This window comes from Anser brachyrhynchus, assembly GCF_964034855.1.
Source record: "Anser brachyrhynchus genome assembly, contig: SCAFFOLD_86, whole genome shotgun sequence".
Lineage (NCBI taxonomy): Eukaryota > Metazoa > Chordata > Aves > Anseriformes > Anatidae > Anser > Anser brachyrhynchus.
Genome location: NW_027664065.1, coordinates 603,028 through 618,998, shown reverse-complemented (window position 1 = coordinate 618,998; position 15,971 = coordinate 603,028). Strand labels below are relative to the sequence as shown.

Here is a 15,971-nt window from a genome sequence, read left to right as displayed (position 1 = left end):
AGCAATGAGCAATGGCCTGGTCAACTATTGCTGAACCTCCTACCCATACACCCCACAGCTCTGAGCTTGTGATGACGCTCTCCAGAGTATGAAAAATGACCAAAAAGATAACCGTGTTCCTGCAATGAATTATGAGTCATATGCAGAAGAAAATGGGCTTTTTTTTTTTTTTGTTGAAAGATATCAGGTCATCAGTTTCCTCAAGGCATCCTTGAGCTCCTGGTTCCTCATGCTGTAGATGAGGGGGTTCACTGCCGGGGGCACCACGGAGTACAGAACTGACACCACCAGGTCCAGGGATGGGGAAGAGATGGAGGGGGGCTTCAGGTGGGCAAACATGCCTGTATTGACAAACAGGGAGACCACAGCCAGGTGAGGGAGGCACGTGGAAAAGGCTTTGTGCCGGCCCTGCTCAGAGGGCATCCTCAGCACAGTCCTGAAGATCTGCACATAGGATAACACAATGAAAACAAAACAACCAAATACTAAAGAAAGACTGAAAACAAGTAGCTCAAATTCTCTGAGGTAGGCATCTGAGCAAGAGAGCTTGAGGATCTGGGGGATTTCACAGAAGAACTGCTCCACAGCATTGCCTTGGCAGAGGGGCAGGGAAAATGTATTGGCAGTGTGCAGGACAGCATTGAGAAAGCCACTGCCCCAGGCAGCTGCTGCCATCTGGGCACAAGCTCTGCTGCCCAGGAGGCTCCCGTAGTGCAGGGGCTTGCAGATGGCAACGTAGCGATCGTAGGACATGATGGTGAGAAGAGAATACTCTGAACCAAAGAAGAAGACGAAAAACAGGACTTGTGAAGCACACCCTTGATAGGAGATGGCCCTGGTGTCCCAGAGGGAATTGGCCATGGCTTTGGGGAGAGTGGTGGAGATGCAGCCCAAGTCGAGGAGGGCAAGGTTGAGGAGGAAGAAGTACATGGGGGTGTGGAGGCGGTGGTCGCAGGCTACGGCGGTGAGGATGAGGCCGTTGCCCAGGAGGGCAGCCAGGTAGATGGCCAGGAAGAGCGCGAAGTGCAGGAGCTGCAGCTCCCGCGTGTCTGCGAATGCCAGCAGGAGGAACTCGGTGATGGAGCTGCTGTTGGGCATTTTCTGACATTGGCCACAGATGTCTGTTGAAGAGGATAAGGCAGAAAAAAGTTAGAAGATACTTCAGTGAGGAAAACCTATCACAAAACTTAGAGCAACCCACGCCTGAGCCTCTCTCTTTGCAAGAGAACATTTCTGCAGCTCTATCACTCGAGTCCCAGCTGATGCTGTCTGAGAGTGGCACTGGGAGCAGGGATTGCTGTGGGCTCCAGAGGAGTCCCTCCTGCCGTGAAGCAGGCGGGAAGCAGGACCATGGGGGAAACTCAAGTTCAGTCCACTTATCAGATCCATGAACTTTGCAGTGTTGTTGCAAAGTACACCTCCAACCACAGTGTGGAGCAAGGCAGATTTTCTTTTGCTTAGGACAATGATCACACTCTTGTGTTTCCCAATAAATGGAGACAGCTTAAAGCCCCAGTCCCAGTGCAGCTGGACAGAATCCTCACCTTGTCTGCAGGTGCATGAGCAGGATCTCAGCTTTTCTCTCTGAAAACCAGACCCAGGAGGAGACCCTTCCAGGACATGCAGCTGCATGGCCCTGCAGCCAGACACTTACCTTGTCAAGGGCTGTGCAGATTTCTCCTGCAGTCAGCTCTCAGCATCCTCCCACTCCCAACTGCCTCCAAGCCCTCTCTCCTTCTCTCTTCTCTGTGTCTCTGCTTCAGTCAGAGCCCCCAGCCCTGCTGAGCTGTGCAGAGGCGCTGCTCCTGGGCAGAGCTGTGTCTCTGCACCAGGGCCCTCTTGCCAGGAGCTCTCTGTCCCAGGAGCCCGGCCCAGCTCAGCACCAGAGGCCCAGCCCAAGGCATTGTAGTCACCCCTCTGGGGGCTTTGGTGATGAGCCCACAAACCTCAGGCACTGAGAGACAATTGAAGAAATCTCTCAAGAAGTCCAAGTCAGATGCAAGTTTCGTGGAGCGTCCCCCGAGGGCCAGGACTGACACAGCCTCCCTTGGAGCTCGTTAGAGCAGAACATTGGAGGCAGTGAGGACAAGGAGACAAAGGCAATGTGAAGGTGACACTGATGTGTAGACAACCTGGATGTGTTTCACCAAAGAAAAGGACTAGGCCTTGTCCCCAGGCCCCTGGGAAGGGAGATCCTTTCCCTTCACACCTTGCTCAGGGTTCTTCCTGGGGCAGTAGGAGATGGAGATGTGCATGGCCAAGTGCAGGAGAATGGTATGACCCCTGCCTGGTTCATGGTTGGTGGTGAGGAGGAAATGAGGCCCTGGTGCTTTAACGATAAGCTGTCTCCTCATAGGCCTCAGTGGCAGAGACAACAGCCATAGCCATGGACACAAAGACCTGGGTCCTGTTGGGACTTTCAGCCTTGCCTATGTCCTTGCTCCTCTAAAGGCCAGAGTATCCTAGTGTCTCCCAGACCTAGACCTCTTTCCCAGCTGGCTGTAGACACTTGTCCATGTTGTGTCACACTGGGTCTTAGCTGAGTAGCTTGTATGAGATCCCTCACGGTGCCCAGGCCCTCCTCCTCCTGGGCACTGCTCACTCAGCAGGGTCCCAATCTGTCCTGATGTGTGGGGTTCCTCTTCCTCTGGAGTAGGACCAGGCTCTTCTCGTTGTAAATGTCAGGATGTTTCTGTAGGCAGAATCCTGCAGTTTCTCAAGATTCCCCCACACTGATGCTCCATTTTGTCAGCGTTTAATGTCTGCAGGCAGACAGTTCAACCTTCACGTGATTGTGCTCTGTCTGACAAGATGGCAGCATCAGGAGTTGCAGGAAAGTTTGGATAATACAGGAGTAACCAGCTGAATGGAATTGCAGCATAGAGTCACAGAAGGGTAGGGGATGGAATGCTGCCAGGTTCCACCTTTTCTGTTCTTCATTCTCATGCATACTGTCAGTTTGTCTGGAGCTGTGTCCTAAATGTTATGGGGCCGTGCAGGTCAAAATTAGAAGAGCCAAAGCCCAGCTGGAGGTCAATCAGTCTATTACTGTCAAAGAAAACAAAAACTGTTTATATAAACACTTTAAATAAAGGAGGATTAAGGAGAATCATCTTCCTTTATTGGATGTGGGAGGAAACCTGGTGACAAGAGATGAGGTAAAGGCTGAGGCACTTAATGCCTTCTTTGCCTCAGTCTCTAGAGCAAGAGCAGTTGATCCCCTGGGCATTTCTTCCTCCTCATGGCCAGTGCCAACCTTCCAATGTGCACTTTGTGGCAGTTTTTTCTCTCCTAATCTTTTCTGCCACCAAAGAAAGCTCCATCAGGGTGGAAACCACTCCTAAAGTAGGCATCCCAACCCATCAGCCTTCTTGTGGCCTGTCAGCCCACCAGACAGAAGTCACCTCACCAGCATCTTCCAAGCCATGGGCCTGCTGCTGGCCTTGCACTTCTTGGCTAGACACACCCAAGCCTTGTGCCTCCTGCTGTCCAGTCATGGACTCAAGCAGAAGGGACAGCACAACCCATATGCGGGCCTTCTTTCTGCCTGGGTCCTCCTGGGTATGGAGGCAGAGGGGATCCCACAGTCAGCATGCCAACCAGGTGCCTTCTGCTGGCCTACCAGGGCCACTGGCAGATGTCAGCCAAAAAGTACAGATCCCAGGGAGAAGTCAAGGGTGACCTGTCAGCTACTTCAGACAGAACTGACCTCACAGTCCCTTTCCGTGACATGTTCCTGCTGCTGCCCCATCAACTGCAGAGACAGAAGTGACCTCACGGTCACTGCCCCAGTCACATTCCTCCTGCTGGGGCAGGGGATCCTGAGGCAGAGCTGACCTCTCTCTAGTCCCTTAGGGGTTAGTGCTCACCTTTCTGGGTTAGAGAGTAAACAGACTTTTACTGGGAAGTTTTGGTGTGCTTCTGTGTTTAGGGTATGGACAAGCTCTGCTGTTTAGGGTTTTGTTTAGGTCTGCCAAGAAGTCTAGGGATAAATAGAGCATTTTAATGCTAGTGTCAAGGGAAGGCATTTGGGTGAGTAAGAGAATAAAGGTAAGGGAAAGGGGCTATGGCCTGAGTTTTGCTTCACGGGATACTTTGAGTTCAAGCATTAGAGTAGGGGATTTCTGTCAGAGTGCTGGAGTAGCATTTAGGTTTAGGGATTAAAACTACTGGTTAAAATAAGGTAAGGGCCATACATGACTGTTTTAAGTCAGTGTTACCGCAATATCTACATTACATGACCCCTCTTACCTCTACAAAATCATTATTTTCTGCTTCCATGCTCCTCTTCCCACCCCAAAATCTCACGTCTTTCTTGTCCAGGCTGCTCTTAACCTTCCCATGTTTTATTGGGATCAGCTTTCTGATGACATTGATGATCGTAGAGTATCTGTCTCACCTCTGTTGGCTTACTCCATTCCTGAGAAGGAAGTGGCATTGTAGTCAGGAGGGAAAAGGACATACATGTCTTTAGGAGCATCCTCCACAGTGTGTCCATCAGCTCTGCACCTCCACAAAATTGCGCTTCCTACCTACAAGTTTTGTTTCCCAAATGGCTTCTATGGATCCAGGGTTCCTTTTCCCAGGCCCTCACGCATGCTTCAGTTTCGGATGAGCAGGGATGGGACAAGGAAAGCCAAGGCACGGATGGAACTGAGCTTGGCAAGGGATGCAAAGCGTAACAGGAAGGGATTCTATAGATACATTGCTCAGAAAAGAAAGGCCAAGGAGAGTGTACCCCCTGTGACGGATGAGAGGGGTGAACTGGTAATGACAGACACAGAGAAGGCTGAGGTACTCAACAACTTCTTTGCCTCAGTCTTCACTGCCAGTCAGGCTTCCCAAGTCTTTCGTTTCCCTGAACCCATAGATGGAAGCTGGGGGGGCAAAGTCCCACCTGCTGTAAGTGAAGAGCAGGTTCAGGACCACCTGATGAACATAAACACATACAAGTCTATGGGGCCTGATGACTTGCATCCCAGGGTCCGGAGGGAACTGGCTGATGTAGTTGCCAAGCCTCTCTCCATCATATTTGAAAAGTTCTGGCAGTCGGGTGAAGTCCCTGGTGACTGGAAAAGGGAAAACATCACTCCCATTTTAAAAAAGGGTAGAAAGGAGGACCCAGGGAACTACAGAATGGTGAGCCTCGCCTCACTGACTGGCAAGATCATGGAAAAGATCCTCCTGGAATCAATGTCAAGGCACTTGCAAGACAAAGAGGTGATCTCAGACAGCCAGCATGGCTTCACCAAAGGGTAAATCATGCCTGACCAATCTGGTGGCTTTCCACAATGGAGTGACCACATCAGAAAACAAGGGAAGACCAACCAATGTCATCTACTTGAATTTCCGTAAGACATTTGACACGGTCCCACACGACATCCTGGTCTCCAAACTGGAGAGAGATGCATTTGATGGGTGCACCATTGAGTGGATAGGGAGTTGGCTTGAAGGTCACACCCAGAGAGCAGCGGTCAATGGCTCTATGTCCAGGTGGAGGCTGGTGATGAGTGGTGTACCTTAGGGGTCTGTCCTCGGACCAGTACTTTTTAATGTCTTTATCAATGACATAGACAGTGGGGTTGAGTGCACCTTCAGCAAGCTTGCAGATGACACCAAGCTGAGAGGTGTAGTTGATGCAACAGAGGAAGGGATGCTGTCCGGAGGGTCCTGGACAAGCTTGAGAAGTGGGCCCATGTGAACCTAAGGAGGTTCAACAAGTCCGAGTGCAAGGTGCTGCACCTGGGCTGGGGAAGTCCCAGACAGGAGGGACAGCTGGGAGAAGAACTCATTGAGAGCAGCCCTGCAGAGAAGGATTTGGAGGCTCTGCTGGACGAAAAGCTCAACATGAGCCAGCAGTGCGTGGTTATAGCCCAGAAGGCCAACTGTATCCTGGGCTGCATCAAGAGAGGAGTGGGCAGCAGGTGGAGGGAGGTGATTGTCCCCCTCTGTTCTGCCCTTTTGAGGCCCCACTTGGAGTCCTGTGTCCAGGTGTGGGGCCCCCAGCACAAGAAACATGTGGATCTGTTAGAACAGGTCCAGAGGAGGGCCAAGAAGATGATCAAGGGGCTGGAGCACCTCTCCTTTGAAGAAAGGCTGAGAGAGCTGGGGCTGTACAGCCTGGAGAAGAGAAGGTTCCTGGGTGACCTCATCGCAGCCTTTCAGTACTTAAAGGTGGCTTATAAAAAAGATGGAGAGTGACTCTTTGTTCAAGGACCTCACAATCCCTGCCCTGCCCAAGGGGACAAACAGCTGAAGTTCGGGGTAGGAGTGGTGTTGAAGATGAGATGTGCTCTGTGTGTAGTGGAGGGCTTTGGGGTTTAGGTGTTCAATTTAACGTTTAGAGATTAGAAGTCAACTGCTTGGGCTAATGGAATGGCTAATGGAATGGCAAGGGCTTTGAGGGAGGGATTGGTGGGATTGCTCAAGATGCCTACTCAAGGTGTAGGATGAGGGCAAACTTTGTGGGTTAGAGTTTTGTTTAGTTCTTGGCTGAGGGCTAGGGTTAAGGCTAGCATTTTAATTCTTGACTAGGCATAATCATCCTTCTGCTTGTGCTTCTAGTAGGAAATGGGTTTGACATCTGCCTTTTCTGAGTCCCAAGGAATGTCATTGATCAATTTGTCCTTTCCCATCTCTTTGAGACAGGTCTTATGACTACGTCAGCAGCTCAACCAGCACCTTTCCCACCCTTCCCACATCACCTCTATTCAACCTGAGGATTGACCAGGAGCATGATGAAGGTTTGGGAAAAGGCTTGCTTAAAATCTCTGAGGAGGGCTATGTTGTGGTTTAACCCGGCCGGCAGCTAAGCACCACACAGCCATTCGCTCCCCCTCCTCCCTCCCTCTCTGGGATAGGGGAGAGAATCAGGAAAATAAAGCCTGTGGGTTGAGATAGAGACAGTTTATTAGGACAGAAAAGAAAGGAAAAAAATAATAATTATAATAATAATACTGATAATAATGTATACAAAACAAGTGATGCACAACGCAATTGCTCACCACCCACTGACTGATGCCCAGCCTATCTCTGAGCAGCTGCCCACCCCACCCCTGCTAGCCACCCCTATATATTGTTTAGCATGACGTCAGATGGTATGGAATACCCCTTTGGCCAGTTGGGGTCAGCTGTCCTGGGTCTGTCCCCTCCCAGCTCCTGCTGCACCCCCAGCCTGCCCGCTGGCAGGACAGAGCGAGAAGCTGAAAAGTCCTTGGCTTAGTGTAAGCACTGCTCTGCAACAATTAAAACATCATTGTGATATCAACACTATTCTCATCCTAAATCCCAAACACAGCACCATAGCAGCAACTAGGAGATAAAATTAACTCTATCCTAGCCAAAACCAGGGCAGGCTGTTATGGGTTCCACACTGACAATGATGGCAGTATCATAGAAAACAGTGACACTAGTGAGGAGAGAGGAGCAGGTGGATAAGGCCTTGGGCATGCCAACACAGGATGCACACACATGAAAACCACATGAGAAGGAAAATTGGATCCAAAATGCAGATTATGAAGGCAAAGACTATGAGAATCACCGTGGCACTGCAGGAGAGCTCCAGCAAGGGGAAAAATCACAGAAGGGGTCCACAACATTGGGACCACAGAACTGTAGCTGGGAAAAGAATTAAATGGTTTCTGTGCATGAAAGAAATCCCTTGTGTTAAGGTACAGCTGCCTTCTAGAGTCACACCTTCCACTTTCGAGCCTTGCAGAGAACAGGGATGGCATACAGCCCAGGGCTGACCGTAGGACATGGCCCTCAGCAGGAAGCACTCAATTCATGCAGAAGGTGCAGCTGATAGTGCTCCCACCTCTGTGAGCAAAGGGGGTGCTGTCCCCAGTCAGGAAGCTGTCCTGCATCTGGCACAGGGTGGTGGAGCTGTACAAGGTCTGCAAGGAGAACAAATCTCCCCCAGGAAGAAGGCCACGGGCATCTGCAGGTGTTAGCTTGTAGGCACCAGCACAATGATGAGGGTGTTCCACATCCCAGTCACCGTGCTGGTCATGCGAGAGAGGAAGAAGAGATTTGTCTATGGGTAGAGGATCTTCCAGATGAACAGCTGGGGAAACTCAACAAATGGTGTCTTAGTCTCCCACTCCCCTTTCTTCACGGAAACCCTTTTAGAGCATTCTGTTCCCCTATCTCTTGTTAGGACACCAATAAGCAAGATGTTTCTTTCTCAGTTCCTAAAAGAAATGGTGAAGGGTGTTTGAATGGTTAAAATGATCCCTGCCTGCCATGGCTGAGGTGTGCTACTGCACCATGGAAAAGGGAAGGGTTAATCATTTGTACTGTTGTTAGAAAACCACACACTCCAGCACAAATCACACTTCTAAAATGCTTTTCTCCCATGGTCAGAGAGGAGCAGTCAGTGATGCCTTCAGTCTGCTTCAAACACCACACCCCAGGAGAGACCCTGCTGCCTTCAGGAGCTGTCAGCCCCGAGGCCTTGGGGACACCTCGAGGGAGCCCAAAGGCACAGAGCAAGCGATGCCACGGTCGGGTGCTGTGCTGCTGAGCTGGGCCGGGCTCCTGCAGACTCTTGACACCGTGAGTCTCTGGCAGCAGGGCAATGCAGGTGCAGTTGCCAGAGGGGTCTTCTACAGCTGGCACATCCGATGGCTGATAGCATCTGTCAGGACGGTTCTCTCTGTTTCTGAAGCGCTTTAGAGAATGGCATTATGAGGGGACATTTCAATAGGAAGATCAAGTCTTGGTTTATCTGAAGGGTAAGGCTTTTTCTGCAGTCCGTGCTTTCAGATTCCTGCAGTGGAGGGGAGCCAGATTTCATGTTAATGAATTGTCAGTATTGTACAGGAGGCTGAGACTCCTGGAGCATTGCACTGAGAAATCAGAATGTCAGTGATTAAATTTGTAAAGTACCTTCCCAAACCTCATCTCACGGACTGCACCAACATCATATTTTCATCCTTTTACCCAGCTAAGTTTTATCCTAGCTGATTTTTAGGAGCTACAAACCCCCTGATACCCCCTGGCTTTGGGAGGTGTCTGCAGGCCAAAGCAGAGCACACAGCAATTGCAACGAGCATGAGCTGCCTCCTCTGCAGCCAGATGGCAGCACAGGAGGGTCTGCTGAGTGTCCGTCTGTCCCTCCCTGGCCTTACCTCCCCTGGCAGCAGCACGCTGCCATTCCTCCTGGCTTCTCCACCTGGCCGTGCTGCTGCTGGTCTTGTTCCCAGGCTGGCTGGGGATGGGGGTTTCACATGCCCATGGAGTGAGCCCTCGGTGTGCTTGGGGGAAGGGGAGTATGGGGACAGGGTGGGGGGTCTGGAGATGTGCACTTTGAGCCTGGATTCCTCTGCTCTCAGCAGTGTCCTGGTTCTTTTCAGGTGAGGATGTGACTGTCATTGTCATACAGCTGAAAGAGATGCCAGCAGAAGAGACCAGCCTTGATAGACAGACGGGCATTCCCCTCTGAAGAATATTCTGAACTAAAGGGAGTGTCCCTTTCTCTGAAGATCCAGGTTTCACCTGGAGTGCAGCAGGAAGGAAAATATGCAAAAAAGAGGCCTGCAGCCCCGCTTCCTTTCAGGTGAATTGGGAGCAAAAATGTGGATAATCACATATCAGGAATGAATTGAATCTGGCATTACCCTTTGCCTGTCTTTATCTGTTGCTGTAGAGCAGGTTTACCTCCTGCATTACCAAAGCAGTGTCCTCTGCTCCCAGGGACACCCTCAGGCAGAACTGGACAGAACTCATCAAAGGGACTTGACATATATGTGCATGAATTACTCCTTGTCAGATAAGTCTGTTGTATTTTCTTACTTTACTTTTCCTCCTTGGGCAAGTCCCCATGGCCAGAACCAGCAAATGCCCAACAGCAGCTCTGTGAGCGAGTTCCTCCTGCTGGCATTTGCAGACACGCGGGAGCTGCAGCTCCTGCACTTCGCGCTCTTCCTGGCCATCTGCCTGGCTGCCCTCCTGGGCAATGGCCTCATCCTCACCGCCGTAGCCTGCGACCACCGCCTCCACACCCCCATGTACTTCTTCCTCCTCAACCTCGCCGTCCTCGACCTGGGCTGCATCTCTACCACTCTCCCCAAAGCCATGGCCAATTCCCTCTGGGACACCAGGGCCATCTCCTATCAAGGATGTGCTTCACAGGTCTTTTCATTTGTCTTCTTGATACCAGCAGTTTTTTCTTCTCACTGTCATGTCCTATGACTGCTATGTTGCCATCTGCATGCCCCTGCACTACGGGAGCCTCCTGGGCAGCAGAGCTTGTGCCCAGATGGCAGCAGCTGCCTGGGGCAGTGGGGTTCTCTATGCTCTGCTGCACACTGCCAATATATTTTCACTACCTCTGTGCAATGGTAATGCCATGGACCAGTTCTTCTGTGAAATCCCCCAGATCCTCAAGCTCTCCTGCTCAAACTCCTACTTAAGGGAAGCTGGAATGGTTGTGATTAATGCTTTTCTATTTGGGGGGTGTTTTGTTTTCATTGCTCTGTCCTATGTGCAGATCTTCAGAGTTGTGCTGACGATCCCCTCCCAGCAGGGATGTCACAAAGCCTTTTCCATGTGCATCCCTCACCTGGTTGTGGTCTCCCTCTTTATCAGTACTATCATGTTTGCACAGCTGAAGCCCCCATCCCTGGACCTGGTGGTGGCAGTTCTGTACTCAGTGGTACCTCCATCAGTGAACCCCGTCATCTACAGCATGAGGAACAAGGAGCTCAAGGGTGCTGTGTGGAAGCTGAAGCTCATCTGTTTTTCATAAGCAAAAAACTGCCTGCTTTGTTCTGCAAATCATTCATAATGTTCCTCATTATACGTCAAGCCTTTCTTGTGTTCTGGTTTGTGGTATTTCTTCCCAGCTTTATTCTTAGAAATGTTGTTCACCATTAGAAGTCATTCTTCAGATTGCTTGTTTATTTAAACCAATTCAATTGACTTCTGTTGTAATATCCTTCCTCTAAGGTCTTTTCTGTGTATGCAGAGCCAGTGCCCTTGTGCAGATGTGGAGGGGGAAAGAGACGTGGCCCAGCAGCACGGCCAGGGAACACCAGCGCCTGGTGCATGCAGAGATGCTCTCTTGCCACTGCCACCCTCTCCTGCTGAGCCCTGCTGGTGGGGTCAGGCCTGGCTGCTCCTGTAGCTTGGTGGCAGTGCTGCTGTGGGGCTGTGCTGGGACTGCAGGCAGGGACAGGCAGTGGGCACAGCAGTGGCACAGCCAGCCTCCACTGCAGCACTTCCCTCCTAAGGAGTGATCTCCTCAAAGGTGGACTGACCAGAGCTCAAGTGCTCAATCTGGTGCGAGCAGGCAGAGGAGAGCTCTGCAGCCCCAGGGCACGCAGCAGCCCCAGCAAAGGAGTCTGGCGAGTGATTTGACTGCAAGGTTCCTCCTGCTCTAGCACCTCACAGAACCGGCACGGCACTGGCTCCTGTGTGTCAGAGAGGCTGGGAGCCCGGGAGGTGTGCCATGGGCTTGAAGGATCACAACTAGATCACTTCTAGCTGGGCAGATTCTGGGCCAAAAAGGGGGTATTTTGTACGTATGGTATTACGAGGGCAGTGATGCCTCAGAAGCTGTAAGTCCAGTAGGAAGCTAATGGCTGTTAAATAGCCTGTGAGGTGACTTTTTTCCGAAGTAGCCAACAGGCCGCCCCTTGACTCCCGGATGGCATCTGTGTCTTTAGGCTCACATCTTCCAAGGGTCCATGATAGGCCAGCAGATGCACCTGCTTTGCACACAGTTTGTGAGATCCTCTCTTCCCAAGTAGCTGGTAGGCCCCATAGAGGAAGAGGTCTTGGACTGGGGTTGTCATGTCAGAGGTATCCGCTTTTGCCTGAACTCATCCTTCAGGGCTGCTTCTGTGGTGTTGCAGAGCTGCTGGGCACATTGTGAAGGGTGCTCCTACAGACCTTGGTGTCCTTCTCCTTGCTGGCTTACGAGCTGCTTCTTTCTCAGGAACAGAGTAGCCAGCCGAGGTGAGACAAATACTCTGAGATCATGAAAGCCATCAGAAAGCTGCCCGTAAGAAGATGACTGATATGGGGAAGTCAGGAGAAGCCTGGACAGGAGAGGTGCGAGATTTGGGGGAGGGAAGAGGAGCTTGGACAGCAGAAGCTAATGATTTTGAAGAGGTAAGAATGTTCAGGTAATGTCGATCCCACCATAAAGCAGACTTAAAGCAGACAGGTGAGGCCCTAGTCTAACCTGTAACATTAATACCTAAATCTAAATGCCACTCCACACCCTGACAGGAATCCACTGCTCTAATTTCTGACCACAATATCCCTTGAAGCAAAAATTAGTCCATAAACCTTTTTCCATTACCTTTACTCTCTTGCTCACCCTGATCCCTGCCCTTAAAACTAGCATTAAAATGCTTTATTTAACTCTAGTATTCTTGCAGATATAAACAAAACGCTAAACCAAAGAGCTTGCCCATACCTTAACCATGGACCTGACACACCAAGCAGAACACCAAACCCTCCCACTAAACATTTCCTTAAGCTCTCACCATGAAAGGTGGTCCTTAGTCCCTAATCCCATAAGTAACCATACCTAACACCCTTAACTTTAGGTTCTTGACCCCTTGGGGCAGTGCAGGGAAAGTGGGGTTGCTGTGCAGTCACATGGCTGTTTAACCCTGGACTTCTTCTTAACAGACCTAAACAAAACCCTAAACCACAAAGCTTGTCCATACCCTAACCACAGACGTCACACCTTAAACAGAACACCAAACACTTCCACTAAATTTTCCTTAATCTCTAACTCAGAAAGGTGAGCCCTAGTCCCTAATCCTATACATGAAAAACTAACACCCCAAAGCCCCTGTTCCTGTGCATTAACCTCCTCACCTTCAACCCCTCTCCTAACCCTTAACTTTATGCACTTGGCCCTTTGGGGCAGGGCAGAAATTTGAGATTGCTGTGCAGACACATGGCATTCAAAGATGAATGTGAGGGGCCATGGATCTGATCAGCTCGTCAAACACAAGGAGGAGATGGATGGGAATGCTCTGATGAGCTCAGCTCTGCCTCAGGATCTCCTGCCCCAGCAGGAGGAATGTGACTGGGACAGTGACTGTGAGGTCACTTCTGTCTCTGCAGTTGATAGGGCAGCAGCAGGAACATGTCACGGAAAGGGACTGTGAGGTCACTTCTGTCTGTAGGTGGCAGGTCACCCTTGGCTTCTCCCTGGGACCTGCACTTTTTGGCTGACATCTGCCAGTGGCCCTGGTAGGCCAGCAGAAGGCACCAGGTTGGCATGCTGACTGTGGGATCCCCTCTGCCTCCATACCCAGGAGGACCCAGGCAGAAAGAAGGCCCGCATATGGGTTGTGCTGTCCCTTCTGCTTGAGTCCATGACTGGACAGCAGGAGGCACAAGGCTTGGGTGCATCTGGCCAAGAAGCTGCAAGGCCAGCAGCAGGCCCATGGCTTGGAAGATGCTGGTGAGGTGACTCCTGTCTGGTTGGCTGAGAGGCCGCAAGGAGCCTGATGGGTTGGGATGCCTACTTCAGGAGTGGTTTCTACCCTTATGGAGCTTTCTAAGGTAGTAGGAAAGAGCATGAAAGAAAAAATTGCCACAAAGTGTACCTTGGAAGGTTTGCACTGGCCACGAGGAGGAAGAAATGTCCCTCAAAGGGTCATGCTGTGGTGCCAGAGGTCACCCAAAGAGTGTCTGTGATCAAAGCATGGCTTTGTGTTTCAAGGAACAGCTGGTGAGGGTTGACAAGACATTGGTGACATGATGGAAATGCTGGGATGAGATCAAGGTGGTGAACAGAGATGGGTGTCTGCAGACTTCAAGGAAATAGGACAAAGTGTAGCACAGCACAGAAAAGACTGCAGAGGAGAAGGTAGAGGGTGCTGGCAAGAAGGGAAGGCCCCAACAGCCCTGACATTTTTGTCCCCTTGGCTAGAGCTTATGAGGAGACATGTTATACTCATTGCAATGGGGCCTCATTGCTTCCTTGCAGCGATGTGCAGAGGCTGGGAGGTGTCATACCACTGTTCTTGTAGTATCACACTGCCCACCACACCCCACAGACCCGAAGACTATCCCTGAGCCGGATGGGGGGGTGCAGGATCTCCCCTCCCAGTGGCTGGGGTCAGGCCTTGGATCTTTTACTTCACCAAAACCAGCCAAGAATTTTCTCAGCACAGTGCCTTTGCCTACCTGCAATCATGGCCTCCAATTATCTGCCCTAACAAGTCCCTGGGGAGGCTTTGTTAGTAACAGCCCTCAGTGGGGCCCATTAATACTCCAAGTCACTTTAATTTTTCCTCCTGACTTTACTTGCTCAAGCGGTTACGTCATTCTCCTCTCAGTACCTGTTCTTCATAGACTCAGCACCAAAATACACCATGGAACTCATTAAAATGCAGAAACTCCTAAGGAGCCATATCTCTCCCAAAGTTTTCTTCAAGACTTGTAGAGCTAATTGGAGAGCTTTCATGGTGTAGTTAAGGAGGAAGATTTCAAAGAGCATCTATTAGAAATCTTTCCTCATTTCAAAGGCTGAATTTTGTTGCGTTTCTGTTTAGAGCATCATTCTCCTATAGATATTGGTCTAGGGTTTCTCCTTTGAAGCCCTGCTTAGATAGGAAAAGCAGGGTTTTTCCTATTTAAAAACAAACAACAGGAAATCATGCTGCAATTTTCAAAACAAACAAAGCTCAAGTTCCTCATTTTGTTGCCTCCAGTGATGTTTACATTCCCAGAAAGATGACTGTACATGATGTATTTTACACTGATTAATAGGAAATTTAAATAGTAGTGTTAATATTAATCCATATCATACTAATTCAATGATAAACGATGAGTTTCTTGCTAAGGAAACCATTAGACAGACTGCTGATAGATGGCCGACCTTGCACTCACTGAAACTCAAAGCAGCAACTAGGTTGGTGAGAGCTGTCTGAATGATCAAAGAGTAAGGGGAGGGCAAACCAGGAGAACCATGGGAAGTGCATAGGTCCAGACAGGCAGCTGGACAGGGGACATTCAGCACTGTCTGTGTAATCAAGATGGGTTTTGAGCCTGGAAGATGAGGGATCACACCATGATAGACAAAGTGATGACAATGCAAGTAAAGGAGATCATCAGTATTTCTTCTCCTGTGACGAATATAAATCATGGAAATTAGCATTTCTTCATGATAGAAATTACACTTCACGTGAGACATTTAGCAGAAGGGATTGAATCATTTGAGCTGATGAGTAGTTGCTTTATTAGTTAAGTACTAAAAAAATTACTGGGTATTCAGGCAGAGCTTTGCTGTCTGACCATAAGCAACCAGAGAAAACCTCCTGTGGCCCCCTTGCGTTTGAGGCACCTCCCTGGACCGGCAGATGTCAGAAAAGACTTGCAGGAGACCGGAGCCCTTTAGGAAAATCAGGTGGAGCCAGGTGGAGTTCCCATAGCACCTCCACTGCCGGCAGTGGTCTTTGTCCCTGTAACTCCAGCCCAGCCCAGCACAGGAAACCCCTTCAAAGACAAACCTCTTCTTCAGTGGGTTCCTGGGATTGACCTAGATTTGAAATGGCCATTGGAAACCCATGATACTCTCCCTTATTCAAACTAGATACTTGAACATTCGTTTACCTTCCTGGGTCATCTCTAGCAAACTCAGGCTGAAAAACTCAAGTATAGCGTGCTTCAAATGGCTGAGCCAGAACCCATCAGCTTGCCCCACTTTGGAAATGGTCCCTGTCCAACTAAGGTTTTGAAAGTGAAAAATGTGAAATGACCCGTCAGGTCAATGCGCAGAGTAAGGGAAAGTCACACATATTGTGCTGTAGGGACAGAAGGCAAAAAGCATTGCATTGTGCCTCAGAATAATCAAGGAGAACTGATCTAGTTCATCCATGAGATAAAGCAGAGTGAAGGACATTGAGTTGTGTCCTAACATGAAGAAGGATGTACATGATTGCTGAAGGAGCTGTCTTTTTGTGCCATCACCAGTGCAAATACACAAGAACTATATC

General features: G+C 50.0%; 2 protein-coding genes across 3 annotated transcripts in view; both read right to left on the bottom strand.

Moving 5' to 3' along the window:
- LOC308186415 (olfactory receptor 14C36-like) overlaps positions 1-15,971 on the bottom strand; it is a 294,878-nt gene that overhangs the window by 10,023 nt on the left and 268,884 nt on the right. The gene's annotated exons all lie outside the window — the stretch shown is intronic.
- Positions 184-1,848, bottom strand: LOC308186394 (olfactory receptor 14C36-like; the record flags this gene model as incomplete). Of its 2 annotated transcripts, none has more annotated exons than XM_080608539.1 (2): positions 1,545-1,848; positions 184-1,121 (listed from the first exon to the last, which is right to left on the bottom strand). In XM_080608539.1, the coding sequence occupies exons 1-2, from the start codon at positions 1,630-1,632 to the stop codon at positions 184-186; spliced, it is 1,026 nt and encodes a 341-aa protein (XP_080464665.1). In that variant the 5' UTR covers positions 1,633-1,848. The 2 variants fall into 2 exon arrangements, with proteins under 2 accessions (XP_080464665.1, XP_080464666.1); XM_080608540.1 differs by having other exon boundaries at positions 1,655-1,848.